The sequence below is a fragment of the Amborella trichopoda genome, chromosome 13 (assembly GCF_054954075.1).
Source record: "Amborella trichopoda isolate Santa Cruz 75 chromosome 13, AtrichopodaSantaCruz75HAP2 v2.0, whole genome shotgun sequence".
NCBI classification, from domain to species: Eukaryota; Viridiplantae; Streptophyta; class Magnoliopsida; order Amborellales; family Amborellaceae; genus Amborella; species Amborella trichopoda.
In genome coordinates, this window is record NC_142348.1 from 41,001,725 (window position 1) to 41,019,339 (window position 17,615).

General features: G+C 36.8%; 1 protein-coding gene across 7 annotated transcripts in view; it reads left to right on the top strand.

Moving 5' to 3' along the window:
- Positions 1 to 6,041: 6,041 nt before the first annotated feature.
- LOC18442422 (symplekin) overlaps positions 6,042 to 17,615 on the top strand; it is a 78,249-nt gene continuing 66,675 nt past the window's right edge. For 6 of the 7 annotated variants that reach the window (XR_016046928.1, XM_011628135.3, XM_088854986.1 and 3 more), the window contains exons 1-5: positions 6,042 to 6,293; positions 7,546 to 7,705; positions 10,420 to 10,512; positions 10,605 to 10,719; positions 10,876 to 11,044. Coding sequence is in view for 5 of the 7 variants with exons in the window: in XM_011628135.3 (XP_011626437.1) it covers positions 6,088 to 6,293; positions 7,546 to 7,705; positions 10,420 to 10,512; positions 10,605 to 10,719; positions 10,876 to 11,044 (743 nt within the window). In the remaining 2 variants the exon portion in view is untranslated. The remainder of the gene's footprint in view (positions 6,294 to 7,545; positions 7,706 to 10,419; positions 10,513 to 10,604; positions 10,720 to 10,875; positions 11,045 to 17,615) is intronic. The other variant, XM_020672532.2, reaches the window with a different exon arrangement.

A 17,615-nucleotide genomic window follows, 5' to 3' on the forward strand; every position in this document is an offset into this window, starting at 1 on the left:
CAGTAAAATATATTAAATAATAAATGAAAAAAGAAGAAGAATAAAATAACCTGAAAGCTAGGCTCTTAGGCCCGGCGACTGGATTTGGGCCCGAATCTAACAGTAAATATGAAATCCTTATCCCTTGATCTTTGAGATTGAAGATCTTGATTGATTGATTGCGCTCTGAGGGAGAGATGGATGCCTAGATGTCCTACATCTATGGCCTTTGTTGACTAAAAAGGACTTATTTGATATTTGAAATTGGCTGGAGCAGGGTCCCAAAACTAGGACTTGAGTTGCCAAAAGCTAAGGTTTGAGGGCTGCAAGGTTTCTGTGACCAGGAAATAGGGATAAGTTTTCTATTTTGGCCTCTATCTATTGAAATGGCTGGAAAATAACTTTGTATGTAGGCAAAATATACTCCAAAATAGGAAAGCAGTGTTCTAGACTAGTACGAAGGTGCCATATGTCTCGTGCTGCATTCTCTGACATAAGTCCTCTGGCCTCTATGCCAAATGTTGCAGCACTAAGAGATGTCAGCTTCAAACTTTTATAGGATTGATTAGAATATGGCGTTGATTCCAATGGTTATGGTTTAATCGAATTTGGATGCAAGTAGAGGCTCACAATGTATGTATTCTCCTTTCAGTTTATAGAAATTGCCAAATCTAAGAATCTGATTTCCTTACTACGACATTATGAAATATTGACTTGCATGTCTTGAGCGTTGGGATTATTCAACTTACTAAACTGAAATATTCAGAATATCAAGTATTTTGAGAATTTTATGAAATATTTGGGTTTGTAAATTTAGGATTTTGGGATATTCTAACCTGGACTATGTTTTGGGCATGACTATAGTTTATTGTGTCCTAAGATGCATTAGGATAGTGCGCTACAATGTTTTAGAATTCATAAATAAAATTAGATGATCTCTATATAATATTCAGAAACTAAATTTGTAGACCTCTATACTGCATTTTTTTTTTGTTTTTGTTTTGAGGTTAGTCACTAGGTTAAAAATGTTACATTCTAGACAGTATGTGACACATATCAAAATCTGATTGCTAGAAATTTTTATAGAGATGTGGGTAGATTTTTTATTTTTATTTATAAAGATTAATTGTTAGAAATAGGATAAGTATGATTTTTTTAGTTTAGTGCATAAGGTGTTTTTTTTTAAAATATGGGTTGGTTTAATAAAGTACGTGGATTTTTTTGGATAGGAATAAGTGGATAACCTTTATATGAAGGGAGTTCGTTTGGTTTTCTATTAAGGACATGATATATGAACCTTCCTTTTTGGGAGGGAAAGATAAGGAGGATTTTTTTTAGGGAAGTTGCTAAGGGAAGAATGTGAGATTGAGGTACATAGAAATAAGGATTTGTTTTATGGTTTATCTTTAAAAGACAAGGTAGTTATCTTTACGGTTTTGAAATAAATCTTTATAAAAAGGATCATGTATTATGTAATGGGGGTTGAATTTTATGGAATAAATAAAGTATTTCTTGTAGAGAGAAAGGCCCCTTTGTGGGTGTTTTTTTTTCTATTGAATTTTGTCCATGTCGGAATATTCATATCTGTGTGTTTTGTTATTTCTTCTTGTGATTTCCTTCACAAAATTTATTTCTCTTTAACACGCGGTTATTTTTTTCAGTGTTGTTCACCAGTAATTTTATACTGCATCAGGTGGTATAAGAGCCAAACTCTTTTACGATCGCATGCTCTTAAAAAGGCATATGGTTCGTGGACATCCGCGACAACAAGGTGTCGAGAATGAGTGGATCCAGTGAGAGCAATACCTCTATGAGATAGAGATCATAAATTTGAGAAGGCAAGTAGAAGAATTGACCCAACGCTTAGCGCAAAATCAGCCCCGACACACTATGACGACCGTAGTGAGTAGGAAGCTGCTTTGGAGAACTCGTACCATGTGCACGCTCTGCATCAGAAGCCCCATGTTCGGGATAACAGATATTGGGATCTAGGTATTAAAGTTAATCTTCCAGAGTTTATACGAGGATTGCAAGTGGAGGAATTTATTGATTGGATTGATTATGTCGAGCGCATATTTGAATACAAAGATGTGCTGATTGATAGGAAGGTGAAGCTCATGGCAAATTATTCTTAAGGGTCATGCATCAACATAGTAGGAGTAATTGAAAAAGAATCGAGAAAGACATGGAAAATCGAAAATCTCTAATTGGGAAAAGATGAAAAACTTAAGGGAGCAGTTCTTGCCCTTTAACTATACCCAGAAGATGTTTCAGCGACTTCATACCTTTCGTTAAGGAGGGAGGTCAACTAGTTGCACGAAACAACTTGTTACTGAAGAGCAACATGTTGCTCGATATATTTCGGGACTGCACCAATCAATTCAGGATGTCCTAAGTTTATACTTTCTATGGACTGTATCGGAAGCCTATCAACGAGCTTTAACTGTAGAAAAGCAACAATCTAGGAGCAGGGCTATTGCAGCCACGAGAGGAGATTCGGGTCTCCGAACAGACAAGTTTCAAGATTGTGGTGCTAGCCCTAAAGATGCACCATCTGGGGGGCGTAGAGATATCATTGCAGCACCTATTAATCACCAAAATACTGCTGGTCTAGGTGCTAGAGTTCAGGGCAGCATCTCAACTCTTCATTGTTTCAAGTACGGGGAGATGAGTCACAAGGCTAAAGACTGTAAGAAGTCGAATAGTCAATTTGATAAAAACAAACAAGTCATAATTGTGGATGAGAACCTAGATGATGCTAATTGGTATGATGGTGATCCGATTTATGATGATGAGCCATATGAGGATGATCTTGTCTATGGAGATGTTGGTGAGTCCTTAATTATTCGAAAGAGTCTATTAACGCCTAAGCAATAAACTCAGTAGCATTGGTTAATGACCAATATTTTTCACACCACCTATACAATTGGAGGTAAAGTGTGCAAACTTATTATTGATAGTGGGAGTTGTGAGAATGTAATATCACGAGATGCAGTTAAAAAGCTCAAGCTCGGCATAGAGAAGCATTGCCAACCATACAAACTTACTTGGTTACAAAAGAACAATGATGTACAAGTAGAAAGTACATGCCATGTTTCTTTTTCTATTGGAAATAAATATTGTGATAATGCATGGTGTGATGTGGTTTCCATGGATGCTTGTCATATATTATTGGGTAGACCATGACAATATGACCGTAAAGCTATATGATGGGAGGAGGAACACATATACTTATTGGAAAGATAGTAATAAACTGTGTTAGCTCTCATGAAAGAGGGAATTACATCTAAGCCTAAACCAAGGGAGTGTATATATTTAATCTCGGGAGTGTATAAATTTAATCTCAATGGTCAACTTTATGGAGGAGGTTCAAGAGATTGGGTAAATGTTTCATTTAGTGGCTCATTAGGAGGATTTAGGTTTTGCTATCCAGAGGAGGTCAAGCCTATCTAATTATTTGACGAAAAAAAAAGGAAGCACTCAAAGGAGAATCCATAAGTGATGTTAAATCAATCATCGAATACTCTTAGCTTGAAGATGTTAGGGCTGAGCATAAACAATTATTATGGATATGTGATGATCCATTCCTCGATAGTTTATCAATTTCAGTGCACAATTGTTGTCTTTTGAATAGTGTTTCAACCCATAGGTTTTAGGATTGTGTTTACAACATTCAGATCGAAGAAGGTTGTGGTGCTAATACAAAGTTGATCTTAGTACATTTTAAAACTCGGGGTCAAGTTTTCTCCAACCAGGGGAGAATGATGCATATCAAAGGTTGCTAGAAATTTATGCTTTTATTTTTAGAGATGTGGGTAGACTTTTATTTTTATTTATTAAGGTTAATTGTTAGAAATAGGATAAGTATGATTTTTTTTAGTTTAGTTCATAAGGTGTTTTTTTTTATATGGGTTGGTTTAGGAAAGTCTGTGGATTTGTTCTAAATAGGAATAAGTGGAAAACGGATTTGTTCTAGATAGGAATAAGTGGATAACCTTTATACGAAAGGAGTCCGTTTGGTTTTCTATTAAGGACATGAAATATGAATAGGAGAAAGGGAAACCAAACGGACTCCTATTTGGTAGAAAAAGATAAGGATGACTTTTTTTCAGGGAAGAATGTGAGATTGAGGGAAGAATGTTAGATTGAAGGAAAAATGTGAGATTGAGGTACATAGAAATAGGGCTTTGTTTTTTGGTAGAAAAAGATAAGGATGACTTTTTTTCAGGGAAGAATGTGAGATTGAGGGAAGAATGTTAGATTGAAGGAAAAATGTGAGATTGAGGTACATAGAAATAGGGCTTTGTTTTATGGTTTATCTTTAGAAGACAAAGTAATTATCTTTACGGTTTTGAAAGCAACCTTTTATAAAAGAGATCACGTATTGTGTAATGGGGGATTGAGTTTTATGGAATAAATAAAGTATTTATTGTAGAGAGAGAGGTCCCTTTGTGGGTGTTTTTTATGCTATTGAAATTGGTCTATGTCGGAATACTCGTATCAACGAATTTTATTCTTTTTTCTTGTGATTTCCTTTACAAGTTTTATTTCTCTATTTAAAATACAATTATTTTTGTCGGTATTGTTTGTCGGTAAATTTTATACTGCATTAGTATGCTCCTCGGGAGTACAAAATATTCTTAAATATCATGTCGTACACCCAAAAAGGTGGATATTCTTTTCCTTGATTAAAAAATAAAATTTTAGCCATTATGACCCTATTTGGTAATTGAGAATGCTTTTTTTTTTTTAAATATCTAAGAAACTGTAAGCCTGAGAAAAAGGTAGAAATATAAAATTGTAGCTAAGAGCTGAAAACCCTTGTTTGGTAACTTGTTTGTAAAAATTGGAGAAAACTTGAACTAGAGCTTTGGCAAATCGATCGTAAGGTTAGTGAAATGAAAAAGGGGATGAAGGGGACTTCCGATTCTTGATAATCAACAGCACACCCTAAAGAGCGTGCTGCAGTTTTCTCCGAAATTGGGGAATAACGTGCAAACACAAAAAAATGCAGAGCTCCTTGTTTTCATGGATTTCCCTATTCTCAAACAGGGAAAACACTGAGAAAAAAACTTGTTTTCTCCGGTTTTTTTAGTTCTCAAACAAGGATTATAGGTCTTCCCTTGATTGATGATTGTCGTTTTTTCACACTACTGCAAATGATAGCCCTTAGAAATAATTACCCTTGTCTACGAAGAGCCCACCTTTTATTTTTTGTACATGGAGTCCAATCATTCTCACTCATTAGATGTTAAATTGGATAGCTTAGGGTGAGTCATGAAGTTTGAGAAATTATTATTTTTAGAACTTTGTATTTATTCATTGGCACTCTTATAACCACCTATTTTGAAATTTAAGGGATAAAAATGATTGTGATTTCCGTTTATAAAAGATAAATGATATATGTGTAGACAGTCCCTGAACTACTGTGTAGGTTTCATTAAAAAGTAATGATCCTACGAGACCCTCTCATACCCATGTGAATAGGACCCCAAATGATCACCATCAAATTTGGCATGGATCTCTAGAAAAGTCAAGTTTCACACCATATGATAACTTTTTTAGAAATCTGTATTAATTTTAATGGTAATCATTTGGAGTCCTAATCACATAGGTATGAGAGGGTTCATAGTAACATTTTTTTTCATTAAAAACCCAAAAATATGTGATAATAAGTGGGTTAATGTGGTATAGACTTAAGACTTTGCAGTTTCCCAGTAATGGAGTCTAAAATTCACATATTTACCCAATGAAAAGAGTCCAAAATTCAATGAGTTCATTTAAAAACAAAAATGCGGCAGATTCTTTGAGACCATCCCTGTATGCACAAAGCCCCTTCTCCCTCCCCAACTCGCACTCTTTTCCCTCTTTCCCTCTCCTTTCCTCGGTCATTATTTATCGGAGTGTGAGAGAGAGAGGGAGAGAGACCTCACGATTCAGAGAGAGAGAGAGAGAGAGAGAGAGAGAGATTAGGTCGCGTTTTCCAATAACAGGACACCAGAAATTATAGAACGCGAGAGAGAGAGAGGAACCTTAGGTCGCGTTTTTCAAGTACTGTTCACCACAGAGAATTATTCTGCAACTTTTTTCTGTCTAATAGTTAGCATAATGGCCGCAACAAACCCTAGAAGTCAGGCGATTTCTCTTCTCGTGGCTGCTAAGAACCACAATGATTTGGCTGTGAAGCTTTCATCTCTAAGACAAGCTAGGGATATTCTGATCTCTAGCGATCCCACTGTTGCTGCAGAGCTGATTCCTTATGTTGCGGACCTTCAAGACTCTCCTGATTCGTTGGTTCGCAAAACCCTAGCTGAGTGAGTTGAAAACCTGAACCCACCCTGACTGTGATTTTATTCCTTTCTCCTTATTTCGTTTTTTAACTCGTATTGTTATTTATTTAATGATGATTATGCCCTATTGCAGCTGATTTGGAGGAAAGATAGTTATAACCAATTAATACTTGGACTTTCAGTTAACATCATCAAAAAAAAAAAAAACACTTGGACTTTAAGTTTAGAACGACCTACAGAGACCATTCAATATTTAATCCTTCGAGTTATTACTATTTTCCTTGGATAAGGGGACTGCCACTCTGAGATTTTGGATTTTTTAAAAAATTACATGGGTTGTTTTGCTTATTTTAGGTTTCAAATTGCATGTTGTGGAATGCGAATGCATGCGCTATTGACATGTGAATGACAGCATTCATCATCATCATCATCATCATAGTCTATTCCCAATTATGAATCACAGCATTCATAATATATGAAATTTGGCTTGGGGGATGTTCTATTATTTATAATCACCCCTGGTTCGACAATTCTGTCATGGAAGGGGCACGGTTTATGATGTCTCTTTCATGTGTATACCAATTAAATGGTGTCTTAAAGCATATGTCAAGCTTATTGTTTCCATTGGTCCTTATATACAAGTAAGAGGCTTTAAGCTCGTGGTTATAGTCCTTTTCCATAAATATGCCATTTTTTATTTGAATTAGTAAAAATACCATTTCCTAATGCAGAAGTAATGTTGTGAACTTAAAATTACATTTCTTTGAATTGTTATAAGTTGTGGAAATGGCATTTGGAGTTCAAGGATGTGAGAATTCTTATGAGGGCACAATATTTTTTTTGTGAGAAAGGTTAACTTTGTAAATAAATAGAAGAAATACATTTGGCTATAAACGAAAGGCGGCACTCCCACAAGTTGGGAGCTCAGACAAATAGAAGTAGTAAGAGAAGAGGGAGAGGTACATGGTAAAAGAATGGAAGGAAAAAAGGGATAAAAGAAATACAATATTAGACAATATAGCAAAAAAATTATGTATTGAGACTATGCTTTTGGCCGGTGAGCTTTCAATTGCCTTCATCTGCTGACTATGTTGGTGTGAGCTAAGCAGCCAACATTCTGATTTGCTTCCTTTGCTTGGAGGTGGAGCAGCTTAGCCGACATTCTTATTTTTGAGTCCCTTTCTTGGATTATATTCGAAAAAATTGGGTTGATGATTTCCTTCCACCATGCAATGTTTTTTAGTACTTTAAGCATTGTTATCTTTGTTGATTGCAGACTAATTGGGGATCTTGGTTTGATGGTGGGGGAAAGAATCTGCATGTTGGTACCTGTCTTGGTGGCATTTTTGAAAGACAACTCTCCTGATGTTGTTAAACAGACAATAGTTAGTGGCTCAAAATTATTTCGGAACTCGTTGGAAGATATTGCGCTGCAGGTACTCTCTTCCATCATAACTGCTTTTAGTGTCCAATGTTAAACTAAATTAAATATTAAAAAGATATATTTATCTAGTCCAATTTCTAATTATTGTCCTTTAGACATCCAGAATTGTCCTGAGTTTATCTATAAGGCGGTTTGTGTCTGAAAACAATATCAAAAGAGAAACTTTTTATCATTTGCTTGGTGTAACCTGGCAGGAATACTGAATTTTCAAATTCTGCACTTGTTATGGAATCATCTGTGGATAATCTAAAGAGAATGAATTCCTAATGCTTGCATATGAGACTTTCTATTGCCCATGAAATCTCAACTTACAAGAATTTAGTCTCAAGTTGTTATTTTGGCTGCACTTCTTATAGTGACTATGTTTTTTCTATATTGATTTCTTTACATAATGGAGCCATGCCATGATAAGCCAGTTATCCTCTAGCACATACCACGAATAACCTGGCAGAAATTCTGAATTTTTCAATTTTTGTCATGTTTAATCTAGCATGGAATTGATGGTGAATTTTGTCATGAGAATGAAATCCTACGCGCATGTATATGAAACTCTGAACTTTATATTAACACAAAGTCCCAGCTTACTGCAATTTAATCTCAAGTTATTATTTGACAGTGCTTCTCATAGTGACAATGTATTTCTCATATTGATTTTTGTGCATAATGGAGCAATGCCGTGATAAGACAATGATCTTTCAGCAGGTTTCTAGAATGGCCAATGACACAGTGAACCCACTAGCACCTGCTGTAAATAGGAGGCAGGATCTCTTTATAGGCCCGAGGCCCCAAATTTCCCAGTTTGATTTTTTTTCCCCCTTTTTTCCTATCCTTTTCAACCGTACAGTCTACGTCTGAGATTGTCTGCTTCTCCTTGAAGCAACAATGTAGTGGTTTCCTCCTTACAACATTGGGAAAAAAAAGGCAAAAAAAAAAAAAGATTAAAATAGCAAGTCATTTTTTCATCATCATTTTCTCTAAGATAATGATCGAAACTATTTGAAGTGTAATATAGAAACTTGCTAATGATGAGCTAGGAACATGCAGTGATGATTCATATGTACCCAGAGATGCACTTACGTACTAAAAGTCTAGAAGCAAACATAGTAAAAAAAAAGGAAAAAGCTGAGCCAAATCCACAGATCAGCTCCGTTCTTTATTTGCCCCTATACTTGCCACCTGATGCCAGCCAACTGCTATCCTTAGGGATGTATGGAAGTGTTCTATAATGCGTTAATATAGCAAACCTTGCATTTCCTTGAAGACCTCTCGCAATTTAGATGGATGCTAAAGTTCCCATTACCCATTTCAGAATGTTTATGGTGTCACTTTCTAGAATCTAAAACTTGTCATTCTGTGGATTTGCTACTCAAGGTGCACTTGTTGCTGAAGTATCTTGGAGGACTAACGAAAAAGGCAAGAAACAGACAAAGTTGCACCCATAACTTTTATTTGATTCACTTCCATAGATGAAGCCAAGTTCTCAAGAGGCAATACACACGGAGTTGTTCACTGTCAAGAAGGGGATATAATGTGTAAACAAACAACACGTGCAAAGCCTCAAACTTGGGGTGTTATATGCATTTATATAAAAAACTGCCCTTAGTTTGCCCTTCAAGGATGCTGTCGTACACCCACATATATTACCTTCAGCGGTGCTCTGCCTGCCAATTGGCATACTGGGTTCAACTTTTAATTGAATGCATGTCATTTTCACATGCCCTGTAGGTTGACAGTGACTTCACTGGACGAGTTCACTGTTTCTTTCATGCTTTTGCACAGAAGAGCGCAATAACTCATAAGGATTCACTAAATTAGGGATGCTTAGTCGATTCAACAATGAATCATGATTTTAGTGCCCTAGAAGTTCATGTATATGAGGATAATGATTAATATTGGTCCTTACATCCATGACAATTTTTTCTAAGTATATTTAATATCTTGCACAAGTCAACAAACTTGCTTAAGTGTGAGTGGGAGGCAAAGGCAATGTAGGAATTTTGATAGTTATGGAAAGGAGATTTGGGACCTGATCAGATATTTGTCCCAGGTAAGAGCCCTAAGATTAGGAACGCTCTTTTTTGTGCCTGCTGTTGGATGTGTTATGAATATTTGTTTGTTCTGAGTATAGTCCTGGATGAGATGGTTTGCTTCGAGGAGATATGGGCGAGTTGTTTTTCAGTTCTTTCTGTAACTTAATCCAATGACTATCCAGGGATCTCCTGCTTGTGTCATCTGTTAGTTGGTTAAAAAAGAACTGATTGTGATTGTCTTGTATACCTTGCTGTTTACAGTGTGGTAGCCTGGTGATCTGCTCTTTAGTTCTCGGGCTGCTTTATCTTTGTGATGTGTAATATTTGCTATTCTGGGTGCTTGACCTTTGGTTGGGACATCTTTTGAGATTGTTCGAATGGTTGATGCAATCTTAGTTTCCTATTTTTTAAGTTTTATTTACTCCCTCAAGTTTGTTTTCTGTAATGCCAACTTATTCTGTTAGCCGTTTTTGTAATGCCAATGCATTTTAGCTGTTCACTTAACGCTTGAATAATTTTATTAATCACTTTAAACCTCTAGCTTACCCCAAATAGTTGGGGAAAGGCTTTGATGGTGATGATGACTTTTAAACCTCTGTTAGTGGTAGCTACCGATTTTATAATAGTTGTGGCATTTCTTTAACATGGTGGTTTTGTTTTATTTTGAGATTTATAGTTCCTCAAATTTGGTAAAGTGGAGAGATGGCTTGAAGAGCTGTGGTTGTGGATGATGAAGTTTAAAGATGCTGTTTGTGACACCGCTTTGGGGGTACACTGTCTTTGTTCGTTCTAAATATTGCCATGGTGGTTATTGTTTTTGTTGCTTACTGACTGTGTATATTCTTGGTATGTATGTTGTAGCCTTGTACGGTTGCAACAAAGTTGCTTGCAGTGAAGTTTCTCGAAACTCTTATTTTGCTTTTCACACCTGAAGCAAATGATTGTCAGGCCCCTTCTCCACTTGAACTTAAAGAAGGTAGAAAAGTCCTAATGATGGTATATTATTTTAGATGTGGAAGTCTCATGATTAAATGTTAATACCATGCATTTTCTACTGTTTCTTTTTGCATTGCAATGGTTGTAATATGATGTTGATCCCAGCTGTAGTGATCATATAATTTGCTCTTGGCAGGAAGAGTGAGAGATTTTAATATGTCATGGGTAGTTAGAGGCCATCCGATTCTTGATCTTGCTATGCTGACTCAGGTTGCGAACAACAGTCTTGGTCTGCTGTTGGATCTGCTGCAATCGTCTAATGTTCAGAAGCTCCCTACTTCATTGATCATAGTTCTCATCAATTGGTGAGCAGTTCTCTAAAATCTTGTTGTATCAATTCTTTACCTTTTGCTAATGGGTGTTTTTGTTTATCCATTATTTTTTAAATTTTTTATTCACTATTTAGTTTGTATACTTCTGGTGCTTCCGGTTTGCTTCTATGTCATTGCGGTAAAAGTTTTTGTTGATACTATTTCAGGGTTTATATAAAGACTAATGTATTTTTTAAATATTAACATCTCGTTGCATGAGAAATCATACGAAGGACAAGTATTGGGATAACTTCACGTTATCAAGAACTATTATAAAGTTCACGTAGCAAAAAGGGGAGAAAAAAACACAAACTCCTCTTGCTGTTATGGCTAGAGCGAGTTGCTTGTAGGTGAGTGGTTCAATCATACTTTTCAGTAAGCGGTTTAAGTAAGAAAAGGGAAGAGAGCCAGCTAGCCAAGTCGCTGTATAAGTCGTGGTCCCGTCTTATTATCAAAATTTCCACTGAACCCCTCCCCCCCCATCCCCGTCAAAAAAAAAAAAAAATCCTCTGGATGCTGGGATGATATCACATGGATTGCAATCTCTGAATGCCCTCTATTATATCTGAGACATTGTGGGCTGGGGCCTGCCCTGCTGTCCCGTCTTGTCCTGTGAAGCGAATTCTCCTTTTCTATTAGAAGTCCCGAGCATGAAGCTCCACACATCACAAGTTCCAAAACTAATGGCAAAGCCTTCACCTCCCAAAAATTTCCACTCGAGTTGAACCAGGTGTAAGCCTTTTTATCTTTCTCCAACTCAGTCTTGAAACTTGGAATGTTGAAATTGAACTTGTCACTTTGAAACAACCCTTAATTAGTAGTAGATGGCCGACATTGAAACAAATCAAAATCTTATGAAATTCTGAATATTTATGACAAGTATGTCTCCCAAAAGCATGTTTCATTATCTGTTTCATTTTGTAAATTCCGATCTTCTTTTGTGTTCCTTTGTGTCCTACAAGTTGTTCATCAAGTATCTATGTAAAAACTTCCTCCGGTCATCAAACTGTTGTTTATTTTTCTTGCCCTGTTTGATGTTGATATTGATGCTGCATGGGTATCGAGTTGTCTTGTGATCATTTTTTTTTACTGCATTATGTCAACAAGTTTCATAATGCGTGTAGCATGCAGAAAATATGTAGTAGTTGTGTTTGGTTAGCTCCCATGGGTTGGCGTTTAGATTGGTTATGCAAAGCGTTGTGTTCACATTGACGAAAATAACTTCCAGGTTTAAGGTGCAATTATGTGTCGCCTGTGAAAATTATTTCCTAAGTTGAGATTTCAGAAGCCTGTTTAAACTAAGGTTAGCTTCTCTCAAAAAAAAGAAGTTCGATGATGTCCTTAGACAGTTTTAGAAGTTCAATAATTCCCTCGGGCAGGTTTTGTCTATCCCATCTTTAAATGCGATGAAGAACTTTTAGCAAAAGAAAGAAAAGAAAAAAGAAAATAATGTAGAGCAAGAAAATATTACAAAGTACCTAACAAAATCGGGCATTTTGCCTGTCAAAATGTTGTTGGCAGAGTGCTCACTCCATTGGCTTGGTCAAGCTTCTGCCTCATAGCGAGCGCACACAACAAAGTAGGAGCTTTATGGGTAGGTTTGATAGCCTTGCAGCTATCCAAACATACCTTTCCAAATCACATTTTCTGTGCTCTGTGCAACTGCAAAAGCCATATTGTGGATCACATGATAGTGGCTGTCCAAACATGGCTTTGAGGACCTCTTCTGTGTTCCTGTACTCTTGTATGTGTAATTCCTATCAACTACAACTCTTTATTTCTATAATCTTTATTATAGTCTAATGAAGAAAATAGTCAGATGGGTGGTCCGTGTATTCTCGATTTGCATGAATCATTAGTAACTTGTCCAGCCATTCAAGAAAACATAGTAAACAAGCAATCTGGTGCCGCGAATTGGCTGCCTGTATCATGTTGGGTCCTGTTATTTGTTTGTCATGTCATATAAATGGGCACTCTCTATTGCTTGACACTGGAGCACCTGGCAAGTTCCTAGGTTTCCTTTATTTGCTTGGGAGCTGGGTCATTGTAAATGCTTATCGATTGAGTTCTTGAACTCCTGATACTAATTGTTCCTTCATATTTTGATCTGAATTTTTTGGGTTGACAGAAGTTTGGATGCAGGTTGTAATTCAAGCGCTACCCCTTAGAGTCACTATTGCAGCATGCTACCTATTTTTTGGAATTGGCCTGGGCAATGATTTCTGGGTGGCACAATTCTAGGAAGATGACCAGCTTGGACATCATGGAAATTCATTGCATTCACATCATTAGTTACTATGTTTAGGCTGAATTGATGCTGAGACTCTTTGAAAATGTTGTGAATTGTGATCAGGCTCAAATGATTGCCCGCTCAATCCCCAAAGGGGATTTAGTGGCTATGTACTGTGTCTTATGGTCTGTAAAGTATTTTGAGGCCATCCACTTGCTATTTAAGAAGGATGTTCCTGTTATTGTAGAATAACACTGTTAAATCTTTAATATCATTTGGTTTGACATCCACCCTTTGTAATTGACACTTCTGAACCCATGCACTTGTTATTGCAATGGATAATGCTTTTCTTTCATTTCTTTTCTTGTTCTTTTTGATATTGAATTTGGTGATCGTGTTGTTGGATGCTACTTTGGTTCTGTCTTGTAACTTAACTCTTTTCTTTCCTGAATTCTTCCCCGTCGCAAAGCACGTCTCTTTCTCATATGGTGTTGGTTGGTCTTGTGTTTAATTCATGGTTGTGTGCTTTAGAGTTCGAAATCATAAAATCTGGAAAATGTCAGTGAGACTGTTCTCTATGCTTTTGCTTCGTGGTTTGTTAACTTTCAGATCTATGTGAGGCAAAATCACCTGTTAGATGCATGAAAAGATAGGTGCATGAGCGATTAAAAAAAAAAGGGAAAAGAAAAAGAAAAAGAAAGGCATGGGTTCATGAACCCATGAGTTCCGAATTTTTGTCTATTCTTTTATTGTGAACGTTCTTGCTTGTATTTTTGTGTTGGAGTTGTGGAAGATGAATGAATTGTTCCATGAAATGTAGACTTGCGTCTAAACGATTAATAACTGGTTTTATAAACTTTCTCCCCTCTTTTGCAATCATAAATTAAGGTACGAATAAATGCTGAGGATGAGTTTTGAATAGTTTATTGTGCATGTTTGTTTCCTTTCCATTAGTTGGACAGGTGCCAGGCATCATCTCTTGAAATGTAAAAAATAAATAATGAATGTTATTGCAATTTGAGACAAGCTATTCTAATTCTATTCCTGACTTAATCAAATCTGCTTTCTAAAGAAGCTGTGAATCAGTTATTTGAGGGCATAGTAATTATGCATATGATTTGATCTTCTCAGAATGGTTTTTTATTATGTTTATTATTGTACCCTTTCTGGTGCTCAATCTGTTGAAATGGAAATGACAAATAATGGCTGTTGCAATATGTTCCACAAAGCAGTTATTTGAAATAAATGATCAAATTTGATCTAGTCTACCCATTAACCATGATCTCAATAATGTGATTCCGCTTTGGTGAGACAGTTCTCATGGTGTGGTTGTTATCATAGCTTTTCTATATATTCGAAGGATTAGATATTTGCAACAAAATGATTTTTAATTCTGTTTTGAACGCGATAATATGTTTTGTTATCTGTTTTTCTGAAACTAGTGGGAACTTATTGAAAATGACAAATGACTTTCTTTATGCTTTCTTCAACAATTTAACTACTGATTTGGGATCAATTATTTAAGCTGATAGCTGTGTTCATCCATATTTCTATGACCATTTCTTTGTCTGGTGATGTCTAATGTTGGATGGCTAAATCTTTATTTGCCCCTTAGGGTTCAACTTGGTCATTGGATCGTTGTCTAGAAAGATAATTTGACATTTGCTCAATCTACAGCTTTTCATGGAGCATAGATGTTTATTATAAAGTTTTGTAGTCCTTGTGTTTTGGGATTGTCTACAAAGAGACCATTTATCTTTTGTACATGGAGGTCAGATGTTAAATTGGATGGCTTGGGGTGAGTCATGAAGTCCGAATTTTTTTTTTTGAACTTTGTGTATTCAATGACACTCTTACAACCACCCAATTTGGAATTTTAAGGGACAAGAATGATTGTGACCGCCATATACAAAAGATCAATGGGCTCTTTGTAGACAATCCCTTTTGTTTCAGTGATGGTTAAGTTGTTCATTAAGTGTTTTGTAATAACTGCGAGATTCTTTTTTGGGAAATTTGTCCAAGAAAAACACTCAAAAGATGAACTAGTTAATATCTCACTCATTTCTTTTGATTTAATTTCAAAAAGCCTATGAAAGGACGCATAATCATGAGTTAGATGGATGATATTTTAAGTGTGGTTCGACAAATGGGTGAAATGTTAAAAGTGATGATGACAAATTCCTTCTATTCTGTTAAAAGAATTTCTTTTTGATTAATGATTTTTAAGCTGTAAAAGCTACAAGTAGGTGGTTTTGTCGCAAGAGTTGCATTATCTTGTGATGGGGCTGAAGACATTCTTTGTTCCTTCGTATATTGCCTATAGGTCAGCATGATATTTTTAGTCATGTCTTGAGATGTTGGTGGCAGTGACGTGGTTGGTTAATGTTACTGGAAAGAGGGGAAGATGCAATTTTTCTATTAGGAATGGCCCAAGTTTTGGAATTGAGAAAACCACCTAGGCACAAGATTCCTGGAACTAATAGATGATATTATTGGTTCTGTATAGGCGGCCTGTTGGTTTGGAAGACCACCTAGGTACAAGATTCCTGGAACTAATAGGCGATACTATTGGTCCTCCGTAGGCAGCCTGTTGGTTCTTTGTCCTTTTCTTTTCTGGTGAAGAAAATGTCTTGGTTTTGTTTGAAGCTCATTTTCACCAATTCACATAATCCTAGATTAGATTTGTGCCTATCCCTTGTGTTTACATAGGTGCGTCATGGTATTCCCTGGAGTTATATAAGGTCTCTATGTGGTTTGGAGAGATGCTTTAAGGCTAATTGACTTTAGCTTGTTCCATGTTCACAGTGAGTTCTGCTATGTTCTGGGATATGGACTTAAATACAGATGTGCTCACAGTGCCCATGCACCCATTCTCTGTTTGAGTGGCACATATACATATACAATGTGCATGAATGCAATTCGTGGTTATCATCTTGTGTAGGATGTGTCCTTGGGAATGCTGGGTTCCTTTTCTTCAACGTTTGGGAAGAAGACATACCTTTTGGAAGGAACACATTATCATTGTGGTGGAGATTGGTGCTCATGATGGGTAACCTTCAAATTGACTCTACGCCCCGCTGGCGTGTTCTGGTTGCTGGCGTGTTCTGGTTTCAATGAGAGAGATGCTTGAGAAGCTTTGTATGCCAGTTTCTTTGCTGGGGGGAGGGGGCTTGTTCTTGGGTTGACCAAGGCAGGGAGGAGGTTTGGGGATATAGGCAGTTTAAGATGCATTAATGAGGTTAAAGGTTATTATCTTGTTGCATACTGCATGGTAAGTTGGGAGATTGGTTTGAGGGAAGTTAAAACTCGTGGTTTGTGAGAGAGAGGGACGTGAGGTATGATCGAAATGTGAGAGTGCTCCAAAGCATGGGCTTTAGGCTTATGGTAGTGGTTGTTTAGAAGAGTCTTGTGTGTGGTTTGGAATGGGTAATGTGGTGACTAGGGGTGATGAGTAGCAGATGCACTTTTCCACCAAGGAGATTTCCATTAATGTTGAGAGCAAGGACAAAAAAATATGTAAATGCCTTTTGAATGGAAGAGGCAGGATATCTCCCGGGCACCACAAATCTATCCCGATCCCTCAAAGGGGTCTTTTAAGGAAGTGATAGAACAGAACAGGGCTTATGGAGTTCTTAAAATTGTTGTGTTCGTAATGTGGTGAGCCTCTTGGATTCTTCTAGTAAAATTGGTATCCAAATGATGATTGAGAGGAGAAATTTTGAAGCAAAAGATGTGACATTCATTTCCTTTAGTGCCAAATTTCTTTTACTTGGTGAAAAAAGAAGAGAACTTCCTTTTGGTTGAGAAAACGATTCCTATGGTTGGTCATTAAAACTCTGTTTTTTTGCCTCATGAATATTTGTGGGATGTGCATTGGGTAGTGAGGAATTTATAGAAACTCCTAAATGTCACATATGCGTGGGGCGTCTATGGAGGCATTTTTAGTTTTTTTAATGTCGAGTGCTTTTCCTTGAGTCTTTTGTTTAGAAGATAGAGAGAGAGAGGGGGAGTGCGTCCAGGGCGCCAAAGCAGGGAATCGAAGCCAAGACCTTAACGCCCCTGAACCACACACCACCATGACAGCCAATTAGGCCGTCAATCCTTTGAGTCTTTTGTTAGTTTGGTGTTGGGAGGAAACAATGGCCCTTGTAGAATATGTTTCATGGTCTTGTCTTTGATAATCATTCAGAGGATATGGAATAAGAGAGTGATCACTTCTTAGCTGGATCAACAGGATTATAAAGTTTGGTTAGGAACTGTCTAGGGAGGTGTTTTTGTCTGTTACTAAAAGCCAGCTTGGGGGTGGAGTACTCTTCAGTAAGACTTGGAGCACAT